We start from the raw sequence: 23,323 nt of genomic DNA, 5'->3' as shown, positions 1-23,323 counted from the left end.
GAAATTAAAATCCTGGTGTGACAACATGAATTTCATTTCTATGTAACAATGCTGCAGTTGTAAGCATCTTTTTCTGAAGCCATTAGCTGGATAGGTAGATAGACAGAGAATTATTTTTAAAACCACAGGTGGTTTGAAAAAATTTTTTTAAATTCCCTATGTTTTCAATAACAAAGCATATAGTGACAAGGTATACAAAATGTTTACATTATCCATCACATATGAAATTTGCTCCTTACCTGCTCAGTGTGGACACTTGGATGAAGTGATGATACAAGATTAAGAAGATGACGGAGTGGCACTGGATCCAAATTTTTAATCAAAGAAGGAAACAAATCATGGATATATCTACTACAGTGTTTCAACTGTAAAGTAAGAGGTGAGGAAATACAGAATTAGCAACATTATCATCCATTAAAAAATGAATAAGAACTAAAAAATGCATTCAAAAATAGTTCTACATTTTTTCAACAATAAACACATGTGGTTCAAAGATAATAAAAAACTAAAATACTGAACACTTATAGAACAATAAAAATTTGTCAATATTTCCTATGTGCAACGACAGAACCACATTTACACACACATATACAGTGGGTATAGAAAAGAATCACCCCATCGAAATATTCCCATTTTTTTGCTTTACAGTCTTAAATGAAAAAATAAAAACCAGTATTTTTTCCAGCTCTGCTAACTCAATGCAATCTATAACAACCAAGTCAAAGATATCACAGCTACAGTTCAGAAGAATTAAAAAAAAAATAAAAAAACAAGAAATACTGAGATTAATAAAGGATCATCCCCCCTCCTAAACAATATTTGTAAACTCAATCAGTTGAAAATAACCAACATTTCCAATACAGACCACAGTAACTGGCTTCAACTTGTGATCAATTGTAATCAGTGTGATTAGTGAAGCATAAAAACAGTTGTTTCCGGAAAATTCCCTTGCTTTGTAGTGCAACTGATAGCAAACAACTAACTATGGGTGGCAAGCCACTATCAAAAGATCTCAGGGATAGAGTTGTGGACAGACATAAGGCAGGAGATGGATACAAAAAAATCTCAAAGGCTTTATCCCAAGAAGCACAGTAAAGTAAAGAAGTGGCAAGTGTTTGGCACTACTGGGACCCTCCCTGGATCCGGCCGTCCCTCCAAACTGGATGGAAGAGCAAGGAGGAAAATGGTAAGAGATGCTACCAAGAGGCCACTGGCCACTTTCAAGGAGTTACAGGATTTTATTCACACATACATATATATATGTATATATATGTATATACATATATATACATACTAGCAGAATACCCGTGCTTCGCAGCGGAGAAGTAGTGTGTAAAAGAAGTTATGAAAAAGAAAAGGAAAAATTTTAAAAATAACATAACATGATTGTTAATGTAATTGATTTGTCATTGATATGAGTGTTGTTGTCATATCTATATATATCTCTATATCTCTATATTATATCTATATCTATATATATATATATATATCTATATTATATCTATATATCTATATATATATATCTATATTATATAGCGAGGGATTACTGTGTGTGTATATATATATATATATATATATACATATATCTATATATATATAGTGAGGATTACTGTGTGTGTGTGTGTATATATATATATCTTTATTTCTCTCTATATATATATATATATATATATATATATATATATATATATATATATATATATATATACACACAGTAATCCTAGCTATATTAGCTAACGACTTTCGCGGCTTCACTCTATCCTTGGATTTTATATGAAAGCATAACTAAATATATAAAGTGGAATTTTCGCTGCTTCGCGGGTTCTGCGGACAATGTGTCTTTTTACTTCCTGTACATGCTTCCTCAGTTGGTTTGCCCAGTTGATTTCATACAAGGGACGCTATTGGCGGATGATTGAGAAGCTAACCAATCAGAGCACGCAGTTAAGTTCCTGCATGCTGAATGCAGTGTTAAACAGGAAGTCTCGTCTCGCTCATTCAGCATCAACGTATTTAAGCTGTGTAAAGAGTTGTGCTCTTTTGTGTTTATCTTTGTGCATAGTCAAGCCCTTCATTATGGCTCCAAAGCGATCTGCTACTGCTTCAGGGGCGCGCCCAAGCATAAACGGAAGATGTTAACGATTGCCGAAAAGGTAAAAGTTTTGGATTTGTTGAAGGCTACGATTCTTTTTATTTAAAAAGTAGAAAAGGAATACAAGATCTACGGCCGCAGTGTCCTTTTAACCAGGGTGCAAAACGAGTTGTAAGTGGATGTAATAAGGCAGTAGTCTGGATGGAATCTGCTTTAGGGATTTAGATTGAAGACTGCCAGAAAAAGAAAAACGACAGTGCTACACAATCACCTGAAGTGGCTCCTTTAGAAGAGCTGTAACGCTCTCCTTTGTTGTGCAGTAAAATTAAACTCATTGTTATCAGACAAGGCATTGTGTCATTGTTGGTGAGTAACCATAATTAATTTTCTACTTACAGTACTTAGTACATGTACGTACGTTTAGTGTCACTGTACACACATTTACTGTATACTATTTTTCTTGAATTGTACGTATTTATTGCTGGTGGCCTGTCTATCGTAATGTCTGTAACATATGTGATATCGGAGACACTCAATATCTTTAAAATAATGTTTAGGTTTTACTGTATATAAACAGTGTGTTTATATACATAATTTCAATGAATCTTACCTAATATCTAAGAGAATACAAAGGGATTATGCTGTATAACTCAGCGGGGAATATTTATAAACTGTGTGGGAGAGTTTATAAAGGCTTAAAATATATAAAAATAACCATACAAACATGGCTTCTACTTCGCGGATTTTCACCTATCGTGGGGGGGTCTGAAACGCAACCCCCACGATCGAGGAGTGATTACTGTATATAAATATACTGTATATATATATATATATATATAGCAAAATACCTGTGCTTGGCAGCGGAGAAGTAAAAAGAAAAGGAAACATTTTAATAATAATGTAACATGATTGACAACGTAATTGTTTTGTCATTGTCATGAGTGTTGCTGGCATATATATACATATATATATATATATATATATATACATATACATATATATATATATATATATATATATATATATATATATATATATATCTATACTAATAAAGGCAAAGCCCTCACTCACTCACTCATCACTAATTCTCCAACTTCCCGTGTGGGTGGAAGGCTGAAATTTGGCAGGTTCATTCCTTACAGCTTCCTTACAAAAGTTGGGCAGGTTTTATATCGAAATTCTCACGGCGTAATGGTCATAACTGGAAGCAGTTTTCTCCATTTACTGTAATGGAGATGAGCTTCAACGCCGTGGGGGGGAGTTTAGGTGTGACATAATCCGCCTCCCACATAATCACGCGGTACATAGAAAACCAGGAAGACCTCAAAAGCGCTGAAGAAAACATGCATTATATAATTGAGAAGGCAGCGAAACAATAAGAAGCGGCGAGTGACATATACAACCATATTCATGAGTTCTGCTACCGGAAACAAAGCTACGATGTAAACCTACACTTTAAATTAAGTTCATAGACAGGCTGCCGCTGGCGTTTGTAATTTAGTGCCTGCCCATATAAGGCCGTCCGTCAGCGGCAATCCAATAGCAAACTGCCACTAAATATTCACGGGTGAAGGACTGTGCTTATGGAGAGGAAGATGAGATGGTCAGGGTGGTGTTTGACACAAACTCAGCGAAACTGAGAGAAAGTTTTAAGTGCCAGGACTAAGGTAACATTAAATACAGCCATGGACATAGCGAGATGGCACCAGCACAGCTGGGAACCCGATGCATGTACACGGCGGCTCACGTGAACTGGCGCGGTGCACAGATAAAAAGCAACAGTTCCAAAGAAAAAAATATGAAGCGTCTGATACATACAAGCATATTCATAAGTGCAGCTACTGCGGAAACAAAGCACACGGTGGAAAAAGTCAATGTCCCGCTAACGGAAGACAGTGTAAAAAAAATCCCGTGCATGCAGTGTGTCACGTCTCAGATAAAGAGGAAGACGAGCTGTTTATTGATGCAGTAAGAAACAAATCGATAAATGAAACCTGTTATCTTTACAACGATTGACAAACACGGAATGTAACTTGAACACAACACATCCTACAAATACAAACCTGATTGAAAGAAATAATGATAATCAAATCCTTGATGACAGCAACACTCATAACACTCACAAAACAATTAATGTATATTGACAATCATGTTACGTTATTTTTAAAATGTTCCCTTTTCTTTTTCATAACTTCTTTAACACACTACTTCTCCTGCTATGGTATATATATATATATATATATATATATATATATATATATATATATATATATATATATATATATACCCCGATCTATATATGCTCAAATAGACAAACCACACGCCTTGGCGCAATGGTAGAGGCTTCGCCTATAGCGCCGATGTCCGAGGTTCGATTCCCGAGAGGGGGTGCACTGAGTATGTATGCGCGCTTCCTCGCATCCCCTTGGTTTGAGACGTATGAAAAAATATGCGGTTAACACAGAAAGACAGATCACCAATTGAAACTTTATGAATAATGGATACTTTATTCGCCATCAATGATTGTTTTGGTAAAGCCATACTCAGTGTATTCATTAGATGAGCGGTAAAAAGTAAGAGCGAGGGAGGGTGACTTATTGAGGCACGCAGGCAAAACCACAATAGCACGCGGGCTCGATGTACTGTAGTGCGCGTCAACTCGATCTGAATTGCGCGATCACATTTGAAAAAATATATCTTTTCAAGTTCTATTTAGTCCATATGTGTCAAACTCAAGGCCCACATTGTAATTATATCCGGCCCGCAAAAATCATTTTATATATTATTGTTATTAATGGCACGGGGATATGAAGCGCTGGTAACACAATAAACTACAGATCCCATAATGCAGCGCTTCAGCTGCCTTGCGAACACTTACGCGTTAATCAAGTCTAGCTTATGATGCTGCAAGTTATTGCGAAGCTAGCCCACACACATGCCGAGAGAAAAGTTGATTCTGAAAATAGAGCCTTTAAAAACCGATGGGAGGCTGAGTATATGTTTACTGACATTGCCGGTAAACCCGTGTGTCTCATTTGTGGAGCTAATGTGGCTGTAATTACAGAATTTAATCTAAGACGGCACTATGAGATAAAAAATCAAGATAACCTGAAAGACCTGAATGCAATGCACAAGATACAGAAAGCAGAAGAGTTAAAGAAGAATCTGACACTTCAGCAGACGTTTTTACCTGTGCAAAATCACAAAGTGATTTCAAGTGAAGCTACTTTTATGGGAGACACAAATGCACCAGTGCAACTTGCCCCACTTTCCCTGTTGCCAAGTAATGTTGAACCAAGTCGACAACGGTGTTCCCAAATCGCACTTTGCTGATAAACTGAGCGCACTGCGCACTGAGTTCACACGGAGCTTTGGTGACTTTGAAGAACAAAAAAATAATTGAGTTGTTTCGCAACCCATTTGCCATCGATGTGGAAACTGCACCTGTGCAGATTCAGATAGAGGTGATTGAGCTGCAGTGTAATGGCACACTGAAGGCAAAGTACGATACTGCAGGGCCCGCACAGTTTATTCACTCCATTCCCAGAAATGCTCCAGCTCCGTCTACATGCGGCTCGAACCTTGTGCATGTTTGGTAGCACATATCTGTGTGAGAAGCTCTTCTCAGTGATGAAGACTAACAAAACAGCACACAGGAGTCGCCTCACTGATGAGCACCTGCAGTCCATCCTGAGAATCTCCACAACACAGAACCTCACACCAAACATAAAGAACTTGTTGCCAAAAAGATGGCAGGCGTCCAGCTCTGATAAAATGACATATGAGCAAAGACAACTGAATGATTTGATTTGTTATTGCTGAAAAGAACAAATTTTATTTATATTTCCAGGTTTTGTTATGCAGCATGTTCATATTTGAATTTGTATAATTTTGACAGGATATATTTTTATGGAGAGCAAAATCTTTTGGGATATTTAAAATTTAAGTTTATTTTTTATATAAAATTACATAAGAGTAAAGAAATTTGAATGTTTGTTCTTTTAACGTTTACTTTATTTCTAACTTGTATAATTTAGACAGGATATATTTTATGGAGAGCAAAATATTATAAGTTATTTAAGGTTTGAGTTGATTTATTCGAATAATATTCCTGTCTGTTTTTATTCATATTTATATTCAAAAAAAGTTAAGTTTTAAAAGTTTTAAAAGTTTAGTTTTAGTTGTTCAATAAATGTTTATCCTGTTCGCCCTGACCTAAAGTGTGTTTTGGATTTTGGCCCCCTGTGCAATTGAGTTTGACACCCCTGATTTAGTCGACACAAATATCTTTGGTTGGAATGTAAGGCGAATTTACTCTTTACATTTGTATGGTGAAGAAAAATTTATGCAATGATGCCTACATTTAACTTACATTCCTACCAAAGATATTTCTGTCGACTAAATAAAAATTCCTTCTATTTAAAATTTAAATAGAACTTGAACAGATATCGATAGTTCATAATATCCACGCAGATTTGCACGTAAGGCGGAGTCATCCGTTTTAACAAACAGCGTATTGCACTGATACAAAATAGCCTGCCCATTTAATTATTTAGGAATGGATAAATAAATTAAGATTTTGTACAAATAATGTTTTCATTTTTCTTCCTTGATGGATTCTGCCACCCCAAAGCAACAGTTGCTTGCACCCCAAAGAGTGTATGTATGTATGTATGTATATATATATACACATATAAATATGTGTATTTGTGTGTATATATATGTATGTGTATTTGTGTGTATATATGTGTGTGTGTATATATTTGTGTGTATATATGTGTGTATGTGTGTATGTATATATATATATATATATATATATATATATATATATATATATATATATACACATATATATATATATATATATATATATATATATATATATATATATATATATATATATATATATATATATATATATATATATTATATATATATATATATATATATATATATATATATATATATATATATATATATATATATATATATATATATATATATATATATATATATACACACACACACACAATAATCCTCGCTATATCGCGCGACTTTCATGGCTTCACTCTATCGCTGGATTTTAAATGTAAACATATCTAAATATATATCACAGATTTTTAAGCTGGTTCATGATTTCTGCAGACAATGGGTCTTTTAATTTATGCTACATGCTTCCTCAGTTTGTTTGCCCAGTTGATTTCATACAAGGGACGCTATTGGCGGATAGCTTAGAAGCTACCCAATCAGAGCATGAAAGAACTGTCATCTCTGTCTTGTCATGGAGCACAGTTTAAACTTTTCACTAAAGGGTGTTATTTCATGTCTAGATGGCTCTAATAACGTTAACAGTGTGGGAGAGTTTATAAGTGCTTAAAATATATAAAAATAACTATACAAACATATGGTTTCTACGCGGATTTTCATCTATCGTGGGGGGTTCTGGGCATAACCCCATAATCGAAGAGGATTACTGTGTGTGTGTGTATATATATATATATATTTATATATATATATATATATATATATATATATATATATATATATATATATATATATATATATATATATATATATATATATATATATATATATATATATAAACACATTCAGGTTAAGTTAAAGGATAAGTTCAGTATTTTTCAAGTCAAAGTTATTTCTTAACAAACATGGTATATATGCATTTGCCATGGAATATTGTGATCTAAAGTTTCACTACATTTACAAAAAAATACATAGCCAATGCTGACATTTTACATTGGACCCTATGGGACATGAGGCATAAACCATAAAGACTTACTGAGTAGGTCCATTTTTCAAGCAAAGACTTGTCGAGTATTGATTTATGTCATGCAATCATTCATACACATACATGCCATTTTGGAAAAGCAAAAACACCAACATTAGATTCATCCATTGTAAAAGAATGCCAGCTATGGACAAAGTGCTCATCTCTACTGCAATAACCTTTCACACTCCCAACAACCATGGTTTCTTCTCAAACGACAAAATTTAAACTGTTCGTGACTTGTGGTTGGTTTTTCTTTCATTTACTTCCATATTATTGTGATAACTCACACAACCAATTGGAAAACATTTCCTTCAGATAATCGTTTCATTACAAATTCCTGGTAATGTTTATTTCCAGGCCTTCGTCTCAGGTCACTGGATAGCGTCCATGTGTCGCAAACATATAGCAAGACAGGAAGCACCAGGACTCTAAAGACTTGGACCTTCATTCTTTGACACAGATATCAGGAGCACCACACAGCCCTTTCCAGCAACCACATGACCCCACCATGCTCTCCCAATCTGTCTACTGACTTCATAGGAAGAGTCACCAGAAACATGAATGTCACTGCCAAGGTAAGCAAACCTCTCGACAATGTTGACACTCTCTCCACAGACAGACACACTGCTGATGGCTATGCCTAAGAGGTCATTAAAGGCCTAGATCTTGTTTTTTATCAAGAACACTCATACGCCCAGACACTCAGACTCCTCACTATGTATTTTTTTAAATTTATAGAAAACATTTAACTTTAGAAAACAATTTTGTGTGCAAATGCACGTATGCCATGTTTGTGAAGACATAATTTTACAATAACTGAAAAATATCAAACTTCTCCTTTAACAAGCAATTCCAAATTGATCCCTGTGTGGATGTGGCCGTAAGAGTAAGTAGCCCCTGTGATGAACCGACGCCAAGGTTCTTTCTTGACTTGTGCACAATGCTGCCGGGATAGGCTCTGCTCCTCAGTAATATTAGATACTAACAGGAACTATGACACATAAGGTTTTTTTTTTTCAGTTTTAATTGGATTATCTTAAACATTAACTAACACCAACTGTTTAGTTAGAAGACCAAGTAAGAACAGATTTTCATATAAAATGCCAAGGAGAAAATGCTCTATTTATAAGTTTTAAATTTATCTGATATTTCATTTGCACAAAGTGATTATATTAAAAAAAAATACAACAATACCTGTGCAGCAGCCCAAATGCAATCAACATGTTGAGTGCTAAGCCTCCCTTCAGCAGCAAGAAAGTTTAAAATTACTTGGCACTGCTTAATGATCTGGAGGTAAGAAAAATGAGACATAGACTTACCAAAGTGAGACAGATACATTCAATTTAGGAGTTAAATTATGTAAATTACCTTACCTCAATGTGCAAATTTGGTCCAAAAATATGCTCAACAACATTATTATTGATGAGCCAATCAGCAAGTTCCTTTGCTATTGAACTATAACAAAAATCAACACAAGATTCATGAGACGACAGAAAACAATAGTAACAAAATCTGCAGACACAGGATGATCTTATTTAACTTGTAACTTTTCCAAGATTAACTAAATCTTAATGCATTGAATAAGCTTAATTTAACAAATCATGGGTATATATTGATAGACATAAAGAATGTGTATACTAATCATATTGCATATCTGTAATGTTATATGGAATTAGAGTAGCCTCACTTAATTTATCTAGTAATTCATGTGTTATTTCTAAAGGGATGCAAAGAGGAAAAATAGTTTCACAGTTTTTTTTGTATCACTGCTTTGAATGACATCCTAACTGTTAAGTGATAGGGCTGCAACGATTAGCCGACGTAATCAACGACATTGACTACAAAAAATTGTTGACATGGATTTGTTATTGTCGACGCATCATAAACAGAACCTTCAATAGAGGCTCCAGTTACAAAGAACCACATTGATTTTTGTAACTGCAATACACTACATGAACATCTGTGGGCAGTATCGTTTGTTACTGTTTGTCTAAACTGCACACAGTCCTACCAACGAAGAACAACGTATGAGTTAAAGAAGAATGTAGATGAAAATAAACGTGGTTGCAATGGCGAGTCGGATAGAGGAGGGGGAGAGAGACAGAAAAAAATTGAGGTAGAAACTTTCTAAAGTGTGGGAGCACTTCACCGAAAAAGAAAAAAAAGTTGAATGCAGATTATGCAATGCGGAGTTTTCTTTTCATGGCGGCAGCACCACCGCGATGCACATGCATCTGAAACGCAAGCATAGTGGAGCTGTGATGCCGCAGTCTCCTGAGAATTTATGCTGGCGCTATTAGTTAGTTAGTTAGTTAGGGTCAGATCAGGAGAGGAGGGAGAGTGTGAACAAGACTGAGAAAATAAAAAATAGCTAACTTTTACAACTAACAAATTTACACCCGATCTGTTCATTTTCAAATAATATTGCATTAGTACGATGATGTTTTCCCGATTGGTACTATTCAGTTCATACAATGATTTCTTCAAAATGTCACATATATTTGTCTCTTTCTTTTTTGTTTCCCGGTGCTGCGCACTGACACCAGAAGGCATGAGCTTATTTAATGCTAGCAGCAGCACATAGGTGGCCGGTTGCTTGTGCTATAACAAGCTTGACCTGGCGGCGATCAAAGCACATGTACTGTGCAAGGCATGTACGCGGTCCACTGAGAAAAGAAGAGTGTTCATGGCACACCTTGCATAGGAAAATTCTTTCCTCTGCATGTCCTGTGCAGACTGGGCAAGATAGGTGGGGGGTGGGATTGATTACAACCATAAGAAGTTACGCAAATAATGAATATGAATAATGTTGTATCCGTGCCACAATGTTTTCCGAAATGTACTATAAGGTCATAAAATAAATAATTCCAATTATCATATATACATATTTATTGTCAGTGAAGCTTTAAGATCACGGGAACTTAAGGCCCATACTAATTCAGCGTAAGCGGGAACACTCAATAAAATCTCTCTCTATATATAAAAAAAAATTCTGGAAAGGAAATTTCCAGGGCGACGATACATGATCTTCTTGGAAGACATTTAAAAGACACACGAGACAAAAAAGACTGGCCACGGAGTGTCTTGCGGGGACCGTAAACACTTGGTGCCAAGAGATTGTCCCAGGGCTGTCTCGTGGGGATGTCGAACATGAGTTTCTTAAAAGACACACCCTTCTTATCAAATAAGAGCACAGCCAATGGTAGCACACACAGATCCTGTGCTCTCAGCAAAGAAGAAAGAGTAACACGGAGAAAAGAGACCTTTGGGAGAGGAAAAAAGGCAGATAAAAGATTATGAAAGCAGTGGAATTATAAAGACTCAAACAAACGATGGCGCGATAAACATGCAGAGAAAGGTACAGAATATTGAAAGCAGTAAAATTCGAAAGTATTGTAGCGTCCCAGCCAAGTTGAAGCCTTTTTTGTTTTAAGTCACTGTTAGGTCCGATTGATGGAGGGCAGAATACAGCACAGAAGACTGATAGTGGGGTACTGATTGATGCAGTGGGGGGCGGGTGCTAGAAAGTTGTGTTTGGGGTTACAAAAACGGTGATTGTTCAAGTAGAACTTTTGTGACACTTTATTACGTCAGTCGGTACAGTATCAAAAAAAGATACTAGAGATCGCATTAGCACAAAGTTAATTAGTCATCAGAACCAGGTGTGATTAAAAAAATAGTAGGACAAATCGAGGTCAGAAATAAAAGGAAAGGAGTGGAAAACAAAGTCTTTTCGCCTTCGCATTATTCAATGCATAAAACGTGGATTTACACAATAATGGGCCATACTCTATGAATCTGTGCTCCCGCACCAGTCAAAGCAACAACATGTTTCATTTCAAAGAATACACAATTCGGTCAGGTGTATATTTATGATCTCGGAGAAGCGATGTAAAGCGATAAGAAAGGTAATGTATATATTCCACGAATAACAACAGACACCAAGGGAGATCGTGATAGGACATTCGTATTAAAATGTTTACAGTATACCATGAGAATAGCTTTTGGTATGACAATTAACAAATCACAGGAACAAACATTAGAAAAAGTCAGATTATTTATTAGAGAAACAGAAACAATATTCACTCACGGGCAGTTATGCGTTGCATTGTCACAATGTGTCTCCAAAGACGGAATCAAAATTCAATGCAAAATGGAAGAAAAGGTAATTCCAAAGTATTGTTTTTAATGAAGCTTTAAAGTAAAAGCAGTAAAATTCTAAAGTATTGTAGCGTCCCCGCCCAAGTTCAAGCCTTTTTTGTTTTAAGTGACTGTTACGTCCGATTGAGGGTGGGCGGAGTACGGCACAGAAGACTGATAACGGGGTATTGATTGATGCGGTAAGTGGGTGCGAGACCCAGGGGAGAAGGGGTTGGAGAGGGTGCTAGAAAGTTGTGTTTGCGGTTACGAAGTTGGCGATTGTTCAAGTGGAACTTTTACTATTACGTCAGTCGCTACTGTATCAAAACAAAAGATAATAACGATCACATTAGCGCAAACAAAAGGCAATTAATCATCAGAACCAGGTGTAATAGAAAAAATAGCAGGACAAAGCGACGTCAGAAATAAAAGGCAAACAGCCCAAAAAGTCTTTTCATCATTCAATGCACAAAACTTAGATTTATACAATTATGGACCATACGTTACGAGATTCTGTGGTCCCACAACAGTTAAAGCAACGATTCCCATGAAGAAAGAAAAAAAAGCTTTTAAAATTGTATATCCGATTAAACAAATACAGGGGTTGGCGAGTAAAGCGAGCAGGGGGCGGAGCCCCATAGTTGAATAAAAAAAAGTGACAATGAGAAACGAATAAGGCAGATTCGCCAGCTTTTGTGTGTCAGCTTGTATCCATCCAGATCAGAGAATTTCCAGTTCGATTGTCTCAAAACACAACTCACATCTACAGTTATTCCCAGTTTCAGATAAAAAGTAACAGCGTTAGATCCCTGGGGGGGGGTGGTAGTATGTATCGTGGCTGAGAGAATAAAAGTGAAGAAAAAAAAAAAAACGTAACTTTTACAAGTACTATACATTTAATACAGTGGCTGTTACAGACGCAAATCAAATGTATGTATTTATTGTATAATATTAACAATAAGAGCAACTCACTACTCAAACCGGTAAACATACGAGGCATTCAGGATCGAACCGGGGGACTCTTTATTATAAGTCAGCAAATCCTATTGCTGCACCACGGAAGCTATTGTATCATCCTTGAACCTTTTGTGAAAATGTTTATTTGATGTTTGCACTTCAAGCTTTACACATTACACTTTGTCATTTATTACTAAAATATGAAAAGTTTCAGTTTTAACTATATATTTTTTGGTTAAGTTAAATGCACTTTTTTGTTTAAAGATTATGTGCACTTTAGTTTGTATTGTTTAATGTATTTCTTTTTTATTGCGATAGTCACACTAATATAAAAACATCTGATTATTTTCAAATTCATATGTTTCACTGGTTATTTTAATTTGATTATTATTCATTTTAATCGTGTTAATGCAGAGACATCAGGGTGACATTCACAGGTTGACAGATGTGAGCAGATGAGGTAAGACATGCACGGGAGCCCAGAACAGGATGTGCAGCCACAGGTCGCAGGCATCAAAATAGTCAGGCATGAAATAATCGTGACTAATCAAAAAATAAATTGAACGATTAGTCGACTACCAAAATAATCATTAGTTGCAGCCCTATTAAGTGAACAGTTATTGTATTAAAGATCATAAAACTACCTCAAATTGCTGATGCAAAAAATCAACACAAAGGTTACCTAAAGACTATCTTTGCCGAAAATGCAATGTGTTGGCAAAATTAAATACACTTAACCTCCAATTAACAGCACCAAAAATATAAGAAATACATCAGAATGTTAATTTTATGATTATCCGAACACAAACAATCAGAACTGCCTGCACATTCAGGCTACTCTCACACTGCTGCTTGCACTGCTCATTTCAGCTCAGAGGTAACATCATCTGCACTCACTTTTCCCAATTACATAAGATGATAAGCCAGGATCCCATTGAGGCTCATCAGCAGCCAAACACCCAAGATCATAAATTTTAGCAGAGAAGTACTGCCCTCGAAATGCATGAAAGTACTGTATTTTTAATAAACTTGTAAAATTGACACATGACACTAAAATTGGAGGGATGACAGATACTGAGGAGGCATCAAAACGAATTGAAAAAGACCTGGACAACATGCAGAAGTGGTTGAACACTTGGAAAATGCAGTTTAATGTAGAAAAGTGCAAAGTCCTACAATGTTAGGTTATATCATAAAAACTGTTGAATTTAAGTCAAGGGACGTTATGCTCAAACTATGTGAAGCACTAGTAAGACCATAACTGGAGTACTGTGTGCAGTACTGGTCACCATGGTGCAGGAAAGACACAGCAGCACTTGAAGCTGTGCAGAGAACAGCAACATTCTTTCAGCTTAAGGGTGAATTACGTACTTGAAGACATCAGAAGAAATTAAGGGGAAGTGCATTTAAGACTGAAGCCAGGAAATACTTTGTTATGCAGATTACTCTGTAACAAACTACTGAGACATGCAGTTGAAGTAGAAACCTTGACAACCTTTAAGAAGAACCTGAATGAGATATTGAGACAGCTTAACTATGTGTAAAACAGGCTTGATGGACTGAATGGCCTCTTCTCATTTGTCAAATTTCTTATGTTCTCTCTCTATCTCCCTCTCTGCGTCCCAAAAACCCCCTCAACCCTCCCCTTCCGTGTTCTCCAAACAAATACATTTCTCAAAGCTTTTGTGCATGGAGAAAAAAGATGCAGACGACATGAAAAATAAAGGTGAGCCAAAAAGAAGTACAACAGTTCAAAGTTTATTCTATACAAATGCTACAAGATAAAATAAATTTCATTCCGAAACAAGAAACCGTATACAAAATATATTTTGTGCACTGTGTTTTAAAATTGATATCTTCATGGTGGTGGCCATCATTACCGATACACACTTCAAGACGATTTCTGAACATTCACACAACTCGTTTGGCCATTTCAAGGGGAACAGGGATGATTTTTTGGCGAACGACGTCCTTGAGGGCTGTAAGGTTTTGAGGTTGATGTCTGTATACGTATAACTTGAGATAGCCTCACAAGAAGAAATCACACATACTGAGATCAGGAGAATGTGAAGGCCACCCGACATCACCACGCAGGGAGATCAGCTTCCCTGGAAACATTTCCCGTAAAACTTGCATTATTCTTCACTTCGTATGGACTGTTGCTCCCTCTTGCTGAAACCATGCATACACCACATTCATTTTTTCCAGTTGGGGCCGCAAAAAGTTCTCTAGCATTTCAATGTAATGTTCTGACGTGACTTTGAACGTTGCTCCTCCCTCCTGAAAAGAGTAAGGGCCTACAAAAAGGCCTATAATGCCAAATTCTCCAATAGTGCACCAAACTGTAACACGCTTACTGTGCAGGGGTCTCTGATAAAGTTCACGAGGGTTTGTTTCAGCCCAATAGCGAAGGTTTTGCTTATTTACACAACCATTCCAAAGGAAATGCGCCTCGCCATTGCACAGGACGATGGCATCTCAATCAATGGATAGCAGAATGTTCGCTCACAACTCTCTACGGCTCTCTCTGTGAGTTCCTGCACTACCATCACTTTGCATGGATAGAAATTAAAGTCCTAATCCAAAATCCTCCTCAAAAACATGTTGGAAATGCCTAAGACAGAAGCATGTTTGCGAGCTTTAACATCTAGGGGACTGCAAAATTGATGCCCTTACAGCTTGGATGTTTTCAAGTGTTCGTACAGTCTGAGGATGGCCTGGAGATTTTCTGTTCAATGTTGTATCCATTTGTCTAAATTTAGCCACCCAGTGATGAATTGTTTTCCGATTTGGGATGTCACAATTAGGAGGAATGCTGAAGTGCGTTCGGAAGGTGTGTTGCGTAGTGATGATGGATTAGTTGTTTTTGAAGAATGCTTGGACAGCAAAAGCACAATGTGCACCGAACCAAGGCATGGTGCTGACTGAAAACTACAATGGATTGCCAATCAAAGGACCATCACACAGCTGCCTCTACCTCGCCCAATGACCTTGAGAAATGTGGTACTTCTTTTTGGCTCACCCTGTATAACTGGTAATGGTTAGAAATTGCGAGGCATGGGATGAGTGACAGACTAGTCTGAATTAAGTTCTACATAGATTATATTATTAAAAAAAGAATAAGACACTTCACTGTGAAAAAAGACAAGCTCACATAGTTCAAAGAAAAATTCACGATTACATACAGTATTTAAAAAAAATAACTTTCCCAAGATTTATTATATTTTATTCATGTGTAAGTGCTTGTATTTATTATTTCTGTTTATGTAAAAAAGCACAATTTATAGTTTTAAGCCATGTAATATAATTGGGAAGTTCAAAATAAATAAAACATATATTGTTTCTTCACAACATTTTGAACATTATAATAAAACATTTCCTAAATCAATTATTTTTTATAATACTTCATATTTAAAAATATAGTAGGAATAACCTAGAATTCAGTAATTCAATTGTAAGCTAATTTAAACCTGTTGCATATAAACTGGGTATTTTCTTGTATGTTTTATTATCCAAAGTATTTTATTAACCAACTCCCTTCCTCTGCCCCAGTTAGTTACAATAATCAATATTCTATTGTACAAAGAAAATCTGTAAATTAGTAATTGTTCCAAAATTAATACATTATAGCAAAAAATAGTAGGAAATATAAAGACAAAAACATGAAAAATTTCCCATTTTGGAAATAATAACGAAAGATCATTTTTAAATAAAAATAACATACGTTTCTGTGTCAGACACAAGAGATTCATTGTTACATACATCATTGAAAGTGTGAAGCTGATTCTACAAAGAAAGAACACAGTCTGTTAAACAAAGTAAAGAGAAGTACAACACAATTCAAAAATAGTGAAATGTCAAAGACATTATTGTATAAAATAATACATTTTAAAAATGCAGATGTGTACATGTGCTATGCTAATTTTTAACAAATGGCAAGACAGTTCTCATAATGAGAAGTCAGAAAGCAAGTTAAGAATTACAGCAAGGCCCCGCTTAACGAAGGGGATACATTCCAAGAAATCCTAGCACTAAATGAAACAGTGTTAAATGAGGTAATTTTAACACATAAATAATGGGAACAGGTGAAACAGGACAGATAATAAAAAAGTATCTTCTTTTTGTTTTATTTTGTAACATGTATAATTAAATACTTTATTACATTAATTTTAGACATTTTGTGTTGCTAATATCGGTTTTAATTCTTTAATCCAGCCATCCATTTTCCAAACTGCTGAATCCGAACACAGGGTCATTAATCATTCATGAAAATCAAAAATATTCGAGTAAGTACATAATTTATGTTTGTGATGAGGAAGGTTCTTCCTCATTTGACAATTTTTGTTTTTTTGTGAAGAAGTCATCTAATGTCGTTTGCCCTTTTCTCTGTTTTTCAGCAAGCAACTGTCGATAGCAAAACATTGTATTAATGACATTTCGTCTTGCCTTTGAACTTCTAGCAAAATTTGGATCATTTTATATAAACTGATCCATAATTTCCATAATAGTGGCTAAACTTTTTTTTTTTTAGGAAAAAGAAGAAGTGTTAAATGATTTTTTGCAGCAATAAATCCTGGTGCTCGCTTTTCTTCACGGGATAAAAATGTACATTTTGGCATTCTCTTCCAAAAAAGACCTGTTTTATCAACATTGAAAACTAATTCAACAGGATAATTTCCTTGTTCCATGATGGCTCTTAATGTCGCTGGATATTCAGCAGATGCTTCTGTATCTCCACTTGCCGCTTCTCCAGTGATCTGTATGTTATGAAGATTGTTTCTGTTTCTAAATCGATGCAACTATCCTCAACTAGCTATAAAATTTTCACTGGTGTCAACTTTTTCATTCTGAATGTGGGTAAAAATGGAATTTGTTTATTCTATTATGATTGCTTGATTTAATGGCATATTGCATTCAACTTCATCATCAATCCAGATGGAAAGTCATTTTTCCATTTCCTCAATTTTATTGCTTCTGGAACAGGTAATTTTTGTTGCAGAAGTCGTTGTGGTTGTAGTTGCTGATGATACGATTTTCTCTTTATTTTTCAAAATTGTCCGTATTGTTGAAGTTGACAAATTTAATGCAGTGCCGATATCAATTTGGCATGCACCTGCATCTAATCGTCTGAGCACCTGCATTTTAGTTTCCAGCCAAAAGCTTTTTCTTGTCACTTTACTTTCTTTTTCTTTGCAACCACTCATTTTAAAACTAAAAGGGATAATTGTTATTTATTACAGTAAAATGTTATGTTTATATTCTTACACAATAACGTGAATGACCACTCATAAATGAACAGTGATGCAGCATACGTAATGTACTGAACTGCACTGATATCAAATGCGGCACGAGACTGCATGCGAGTATCTAATCAAGTCATGTGGTTGCAGTAAAAACCAACATTTTCGCCGAAAACTGCACTTTTGTGACTAAAAAGTGAATCAATTAAAAATTAGAATTAGGAAAAAAAAAAAATGTGTAGTACTGAAACAGTGTTAAACGAATCAGCGTTAAGCGGGGTCTTACTGTATTTGTAGTTTAGTATAATATTTTAATTTACTAAAAGACATAACAATGCATCCTCAAAATACTTAGATGATTATATAATATTGTTTCAAGCATTCTGATTCCATATATTAATTAACTCCCCTTAGATTTAACTGAATTAGTAAAATAAACCATTAAGTCAACTAATTTCCTTTAAATATCTTTTTAAATCACTACAATAACATTAGGAATAAACTACTGTACATAGCACACACAGGCTGATGCATCACCCAAGGTTTAATCTATGGAATTTTTTTGTGAGAACTTATGTTTGTAATGGGACTGTTAATGAATAATTTTGCTTAAAATTCCAGAGGCTACATAATATGTGTGTTCCCAGACAAGGTACATGTCTCAGGGCAGTAATGTGCTAACTTGTTGTTTTCAAAAATAATTCATACACAATCAAACTTTCTTAATCACTGTTCAGTTCTCAAATACTTAATCACAGTCCACAACAGTCCAATATTTTTAACATTTGACCAAAAAGGATTTGTGGGGTAGGGAGTCTGGAGGAAATCAAAAGTACCAGCATCATGAAATTTGAAAACTGCAACTTGAAATTGACAAGCAGTTTCAGAAATACAGTACTTTTCTTTGGACTACTGATCTCAAGGTGCACTTACTTAACTATTTACCTTGGGTACCAAAATTAATATACTGTACCTGTAATGTTGGTACAGTACCATTTTAAAAAAATTGGGTTTTTTTGTTCTTTTTCAGTATCAGTATACAACATTAAATTAAACAAATTAAAATATACAAATATTTTTACTATTTACTATTACATTGCTGAAAAACCCATCTAACACTAAATATAAAATATCAGGTACAACATTTTTAGGTGAAAACTACTTCACATTACTTACAGTTATCTGGCTAAGACCAGCCAATCTCATTGTAAGGGTTGGAGACATGAAGTACTTAAAGGCCAGATCTAGACTCTCTCTATCAAAACATAAAGCACTATCCAAAGGCTCTTTCACTGTACTCCACATTAAGTCAGCCATGTTACGTGCAGCACTTTGTCTTAGCTCCTGGTCAGACAGCTTACAAAGATATCTGAAATTATGATAAGAAAAACAGTCTTAACTGAAGGAAATTGTTTGTAGGATGAGCAACATATGCAATAGAGCATAATCTGTTGTTTTTTTTTTAAATATGAAGAGAACATGCATTTATAATACAGTAAACTATTTTAGTAGAATTAATTTAACACAACTTCCATTAAAATAATCATTCAGGATATTAATCCACTTAATAGAGTACTAGGCAAAATGGATTGAAAGCTACAGTAATTCCAATAATGAAAGTCTCATTTTGAGTCAATGAATTCAATTTTGAGTCAATGAATTCAATTTTAAGCACTTTTCTTACATGAGTTCATTAACTAAGTATTTAACTAAAAGGGCATTATTGATATCAAACTTTTATCTAACCTTATTACATATGTCCGAAAGGGTATAATATGTTGCATGACTGCAGGAATATGTAGCCATATTCGTATCTGTAAAAGAAATGTAATAAAGTTAAATGGGCAATAGTTCTAATCTGAAAATGATGTATTCTATCAAAAGCAAATAAAAATGATTTCCAAGCGACATATAATAAACAGTAAACTCAAAAATATGATCTAGATAAATTAACCTAATTACTGTACAGAAAACAGTATATAAGAAACAATATTTCTATAATTCTCCAGTCTTGTAAATAATATCAAAAACATGCATTTTAAATATATTGCCACATTATAACAAAGGTATGTCCTTCCCCAATACCCAAATGAAGCTTAGAGGACAGAGATCTTTTTGTAATTGAAAAACAATTGAGGTGATGAAGATAATTCTAGTGAAAGTTTAATATTTTTAATACTTGCTTTCAATGCTCCAATAACATGTTCCATTTAGCTCTGAAATGAGCTGCTTCAGCAAGGAACTAAATCTGAAAATAATATCTGATGACTAAAGCAGGGCACTGGTTTTGGGTAACCGCAGTCTTTTCCACTGTTTATTTCTTCAACTGCATACTTCAAATAAACAATAAATGAAAAGTGAACTGCAAATGAAAGTAATTTTTTTGAAGCAGTAAGCAGAGACATGTTGATTTGCACTTAACACTTATGAGACAAGCATCCTAGTAAGTTTTAGTGTTGTATTTTAGGAACAATAAATGGCTAATTTCAAGGGACTCTGCATGGAGGCTTTAATGTTCTACATGGATGGATTAAAAGAAAACAAAACAATGTGATTTCCTTAAACTAGTGATTTTCTTCCACAATATTTTATCTTGGCATACCCAACTCCAGGAATTGAAGGGTTCAAAAGTAAAATCTAATTAAGTACTGAACTTTTATTTGGCCAATTAAAGGTGATATTTCCTTGCAACCTTCATATACTATATTTGTTGATTTTTAACAAGACATTTACTGATATTTGTGTGTCTGTATGTGCATATTTATTTTTTATGAACACCTTATGCTTATTTATATTTTCTTTTTTAACCTTGCTTCATTAATATATTTATATAATTTCATATATCTCATTTAATATCAACAATTACATTAATCTGCAGGTCACCAGGCAAAAAAAGGAAGAGTAAGAAATAATGTTGGATTTCCTAAATAAATAAATATGAATTTTTTTTGTTTTGCATCAGTCTAAAACCAATGTCACATTAAGCGACTTCTATAGCTGGGCATTAAAGGCTTGCCACTTGTAACTGTTGATCTCATCGCCAAACCAGGTCAATTTACACAAGTGAAAAATAGCTGGATACTTCTAATTTAGCAACTGTGGGCTGACCTTCCAGCAAAGTCATGCTCACTCCTTTTCTGACAGACAATAATGTGCTACTTGATGGTCCTGCTGATGTACAGTAGGAAGGGTTAACAGGTACAGTAAGTTTTGCTATAATCTTGGCCCTTATTTCTGCCTGTTGTGGAATGTAAAACATGAGACATCAGAAAGACAAGTGTCTCTTCTGTTTGTGAAGTCCAAATCATCAACATTCTTTGTTTCTCATTGCTGCTTATATGCACTATACTTCTGGATAAGCATTAATTGTTTGTCAGCTGTCATACACACAAGCCCAAACACCCTACAGCTAAAGACAGATTCAAGCAATTCGTGGACTAGATGGAATAGTCACTGGGTATGTCAATATATGTCTTTAACTCATTAAATTATGTAAATAAAGCCTATGACTGAAAATTAATGGAGTCATGCTATGGCCTTCAAAGTTACAACCTTATTGTCTTCTCAAAGAAATCCAGGTTTTAAAAAAAGTTTTGAACAAATCCTCTAAGTGAGAATAAGATATTTTCCAATTTCAAATGTATATATCATCAGTTACCCACTGACTTAAAAGAAGTGGGCTAGGATTCTTCCATTTGGGCAAGAGAAGTCAACATGCTAGTAGTGAAGTAAAGGCAATTACAGATTGTTTGCACTTCTCCACCTTAAACCCATCAGGGAGAACACCAAACGCCACTGTTAATGGATTATGAGTGATTGTGACACCAAGGCTGTCTGAAAGGCATTTAAAGATTTTTGGTTCAGAATGATGTTAATTTGGGGCACGTTCAAAACAGGTGGCCCAGTGAGGCTGGAACTCAGTTGCAGGTTGGATCTTGCCCTGGAAACATTTTGGACAATTATAAATAAGATAGATGTGCTTGATAAAAGATTTCAAGTTGAATAGTTGTATGTTTTGCACATATGGAGCTAGACTGAATTCTGTGCATGGCTGCCTTCCATTCCTTTTCTGAAATATTGAGTAAGAGATCCTTTTCTCAATGTACTCTAAGTTCTTTAAAATGAATGGACTTTAAACTGTTTTTATAAATTTATAGAAAGACAGATCAATATTTCTTCTGGAATAAACATAGGTGGAAGGTGAGGAAAATTGGGGAGAATTCCTTTAGCAAAAGTTTCTAATTTAGAAATAGTGGAAAAATTTATTTTCATGGGAAATTAAACTTGAAATGTAATTGTTTGTACGATGCAAAGACATTACCCATATACAAATCTCTAAATGATTTAACCCTATACGTTTTCCAAACATTAAAAACTGTGTAATCTTGAGAGAGTGGAAAAAAGTTTCATACATTGGTAGAATGAAGGGAAATTGGGTTGTTAGTATATTGATGATAACTTGTATGTACTGGGGAACAAAGAAAGGAATATAAAGAAGTACTGTAGGATTATATTTCTAATGAGGACCAAGCTTGTGTGTGTTCATCTATTTGTGTCAAAGTCCAGGTTTTTATAGCTTATATATTTGATGCCCAGTAATAAAACTGAAGGTTAGGTAGAGTCATGCCACCTTATGATTTAGTACATTACAGGGTCACCCATTGGATGCATGGATGTTTCAAACTCCAAATAAATGAGGTTATGATTGAATATGATTTCTTAAAAATGTTTTGTCAATGTATATGGGGATGTTTTGAAATAGAAACAGAAGTTTAGGAAGGATATTCATCTTGACAGTATTAATTCTCCATACTAAAGTGAGATGGAGGGTAGACGATCTACGCATGTCTTGTTTAAGTTTTTCCATGCAGACAGAAAAATTCTGTTGAAAAACAGCTTTGTACTTACATGTGATGTTTACCCCAAGGTATTACTGATCTGAGATGATAAAGTTGAAGTTGTCAAATCTAATGTTGTGTGCCAGAGAATTCACTGAAAAAAGCACTATTTTATTCAAATTTATTTTGAGTCAAAATATTTTTTGAAATTCTGATAGTGATGTCAGGGCTGCAGGCAAAAACGAGTGTGGGTCTGATATATACA

At 34.9% G+C, this 23,323-nt stretch overlaps 1 protein-coding gene across 1 annotated transcript in view; it reads right to left on the bottom strand.

Moving 5' to 3' along the window:
- Positions 1–23,323, bottom strand: part of usp34 (ubiquitin specific peptidase 34) — a 480,412-nt gene that overhangs the window by 377,235 nt on the left and 79,854 nt on the right. Inside the window, exons 6-11 of the mRNA XM_039738342.1 lie at positions 19,967–20,034; positions 19,397–19,589; positions 16,705–16,766; positions 9,257–9,338; positions 9,078–9,170; positions 240–365 (exon numbers count right to left, since the gene is read on the bottom strand). Of these exons, the coding sequence (XP_039594276.1) occupies positions 240–365; positions 9,078–9,170; positions 9,257–9,338; positions 16,705–16,766; positions 19,397–19,589; positions 19,967–20,034 (624 nt within the window). The remainder of the gene's footprint in view (positions 1–239; positions 366–9,077; positions 9,171–9,256; positions 9,339–16,704; positions 16,767–19,396; positions 19,590–19,966; positions 20,035–23,323) is intronic.

This window comes from Polypterus senegalus, chromosome 16 (assembly GCF_016835505.1).
Source record: "Polypterus senegalus isolate Bchr_013 chromosome 16, ASM1683550v1, whole genome shotgun sequence".
NCBI lineage: Eukaryota > Metazoa > Chordata > Cladistia > Polypteriformes > Polypteridae > Polypterus > Polypterus senegalus.
Note: the sequence above shows the minus strand (reverse complement) of the source record. Positions and strands in the feature narration are given on the sequence as shown.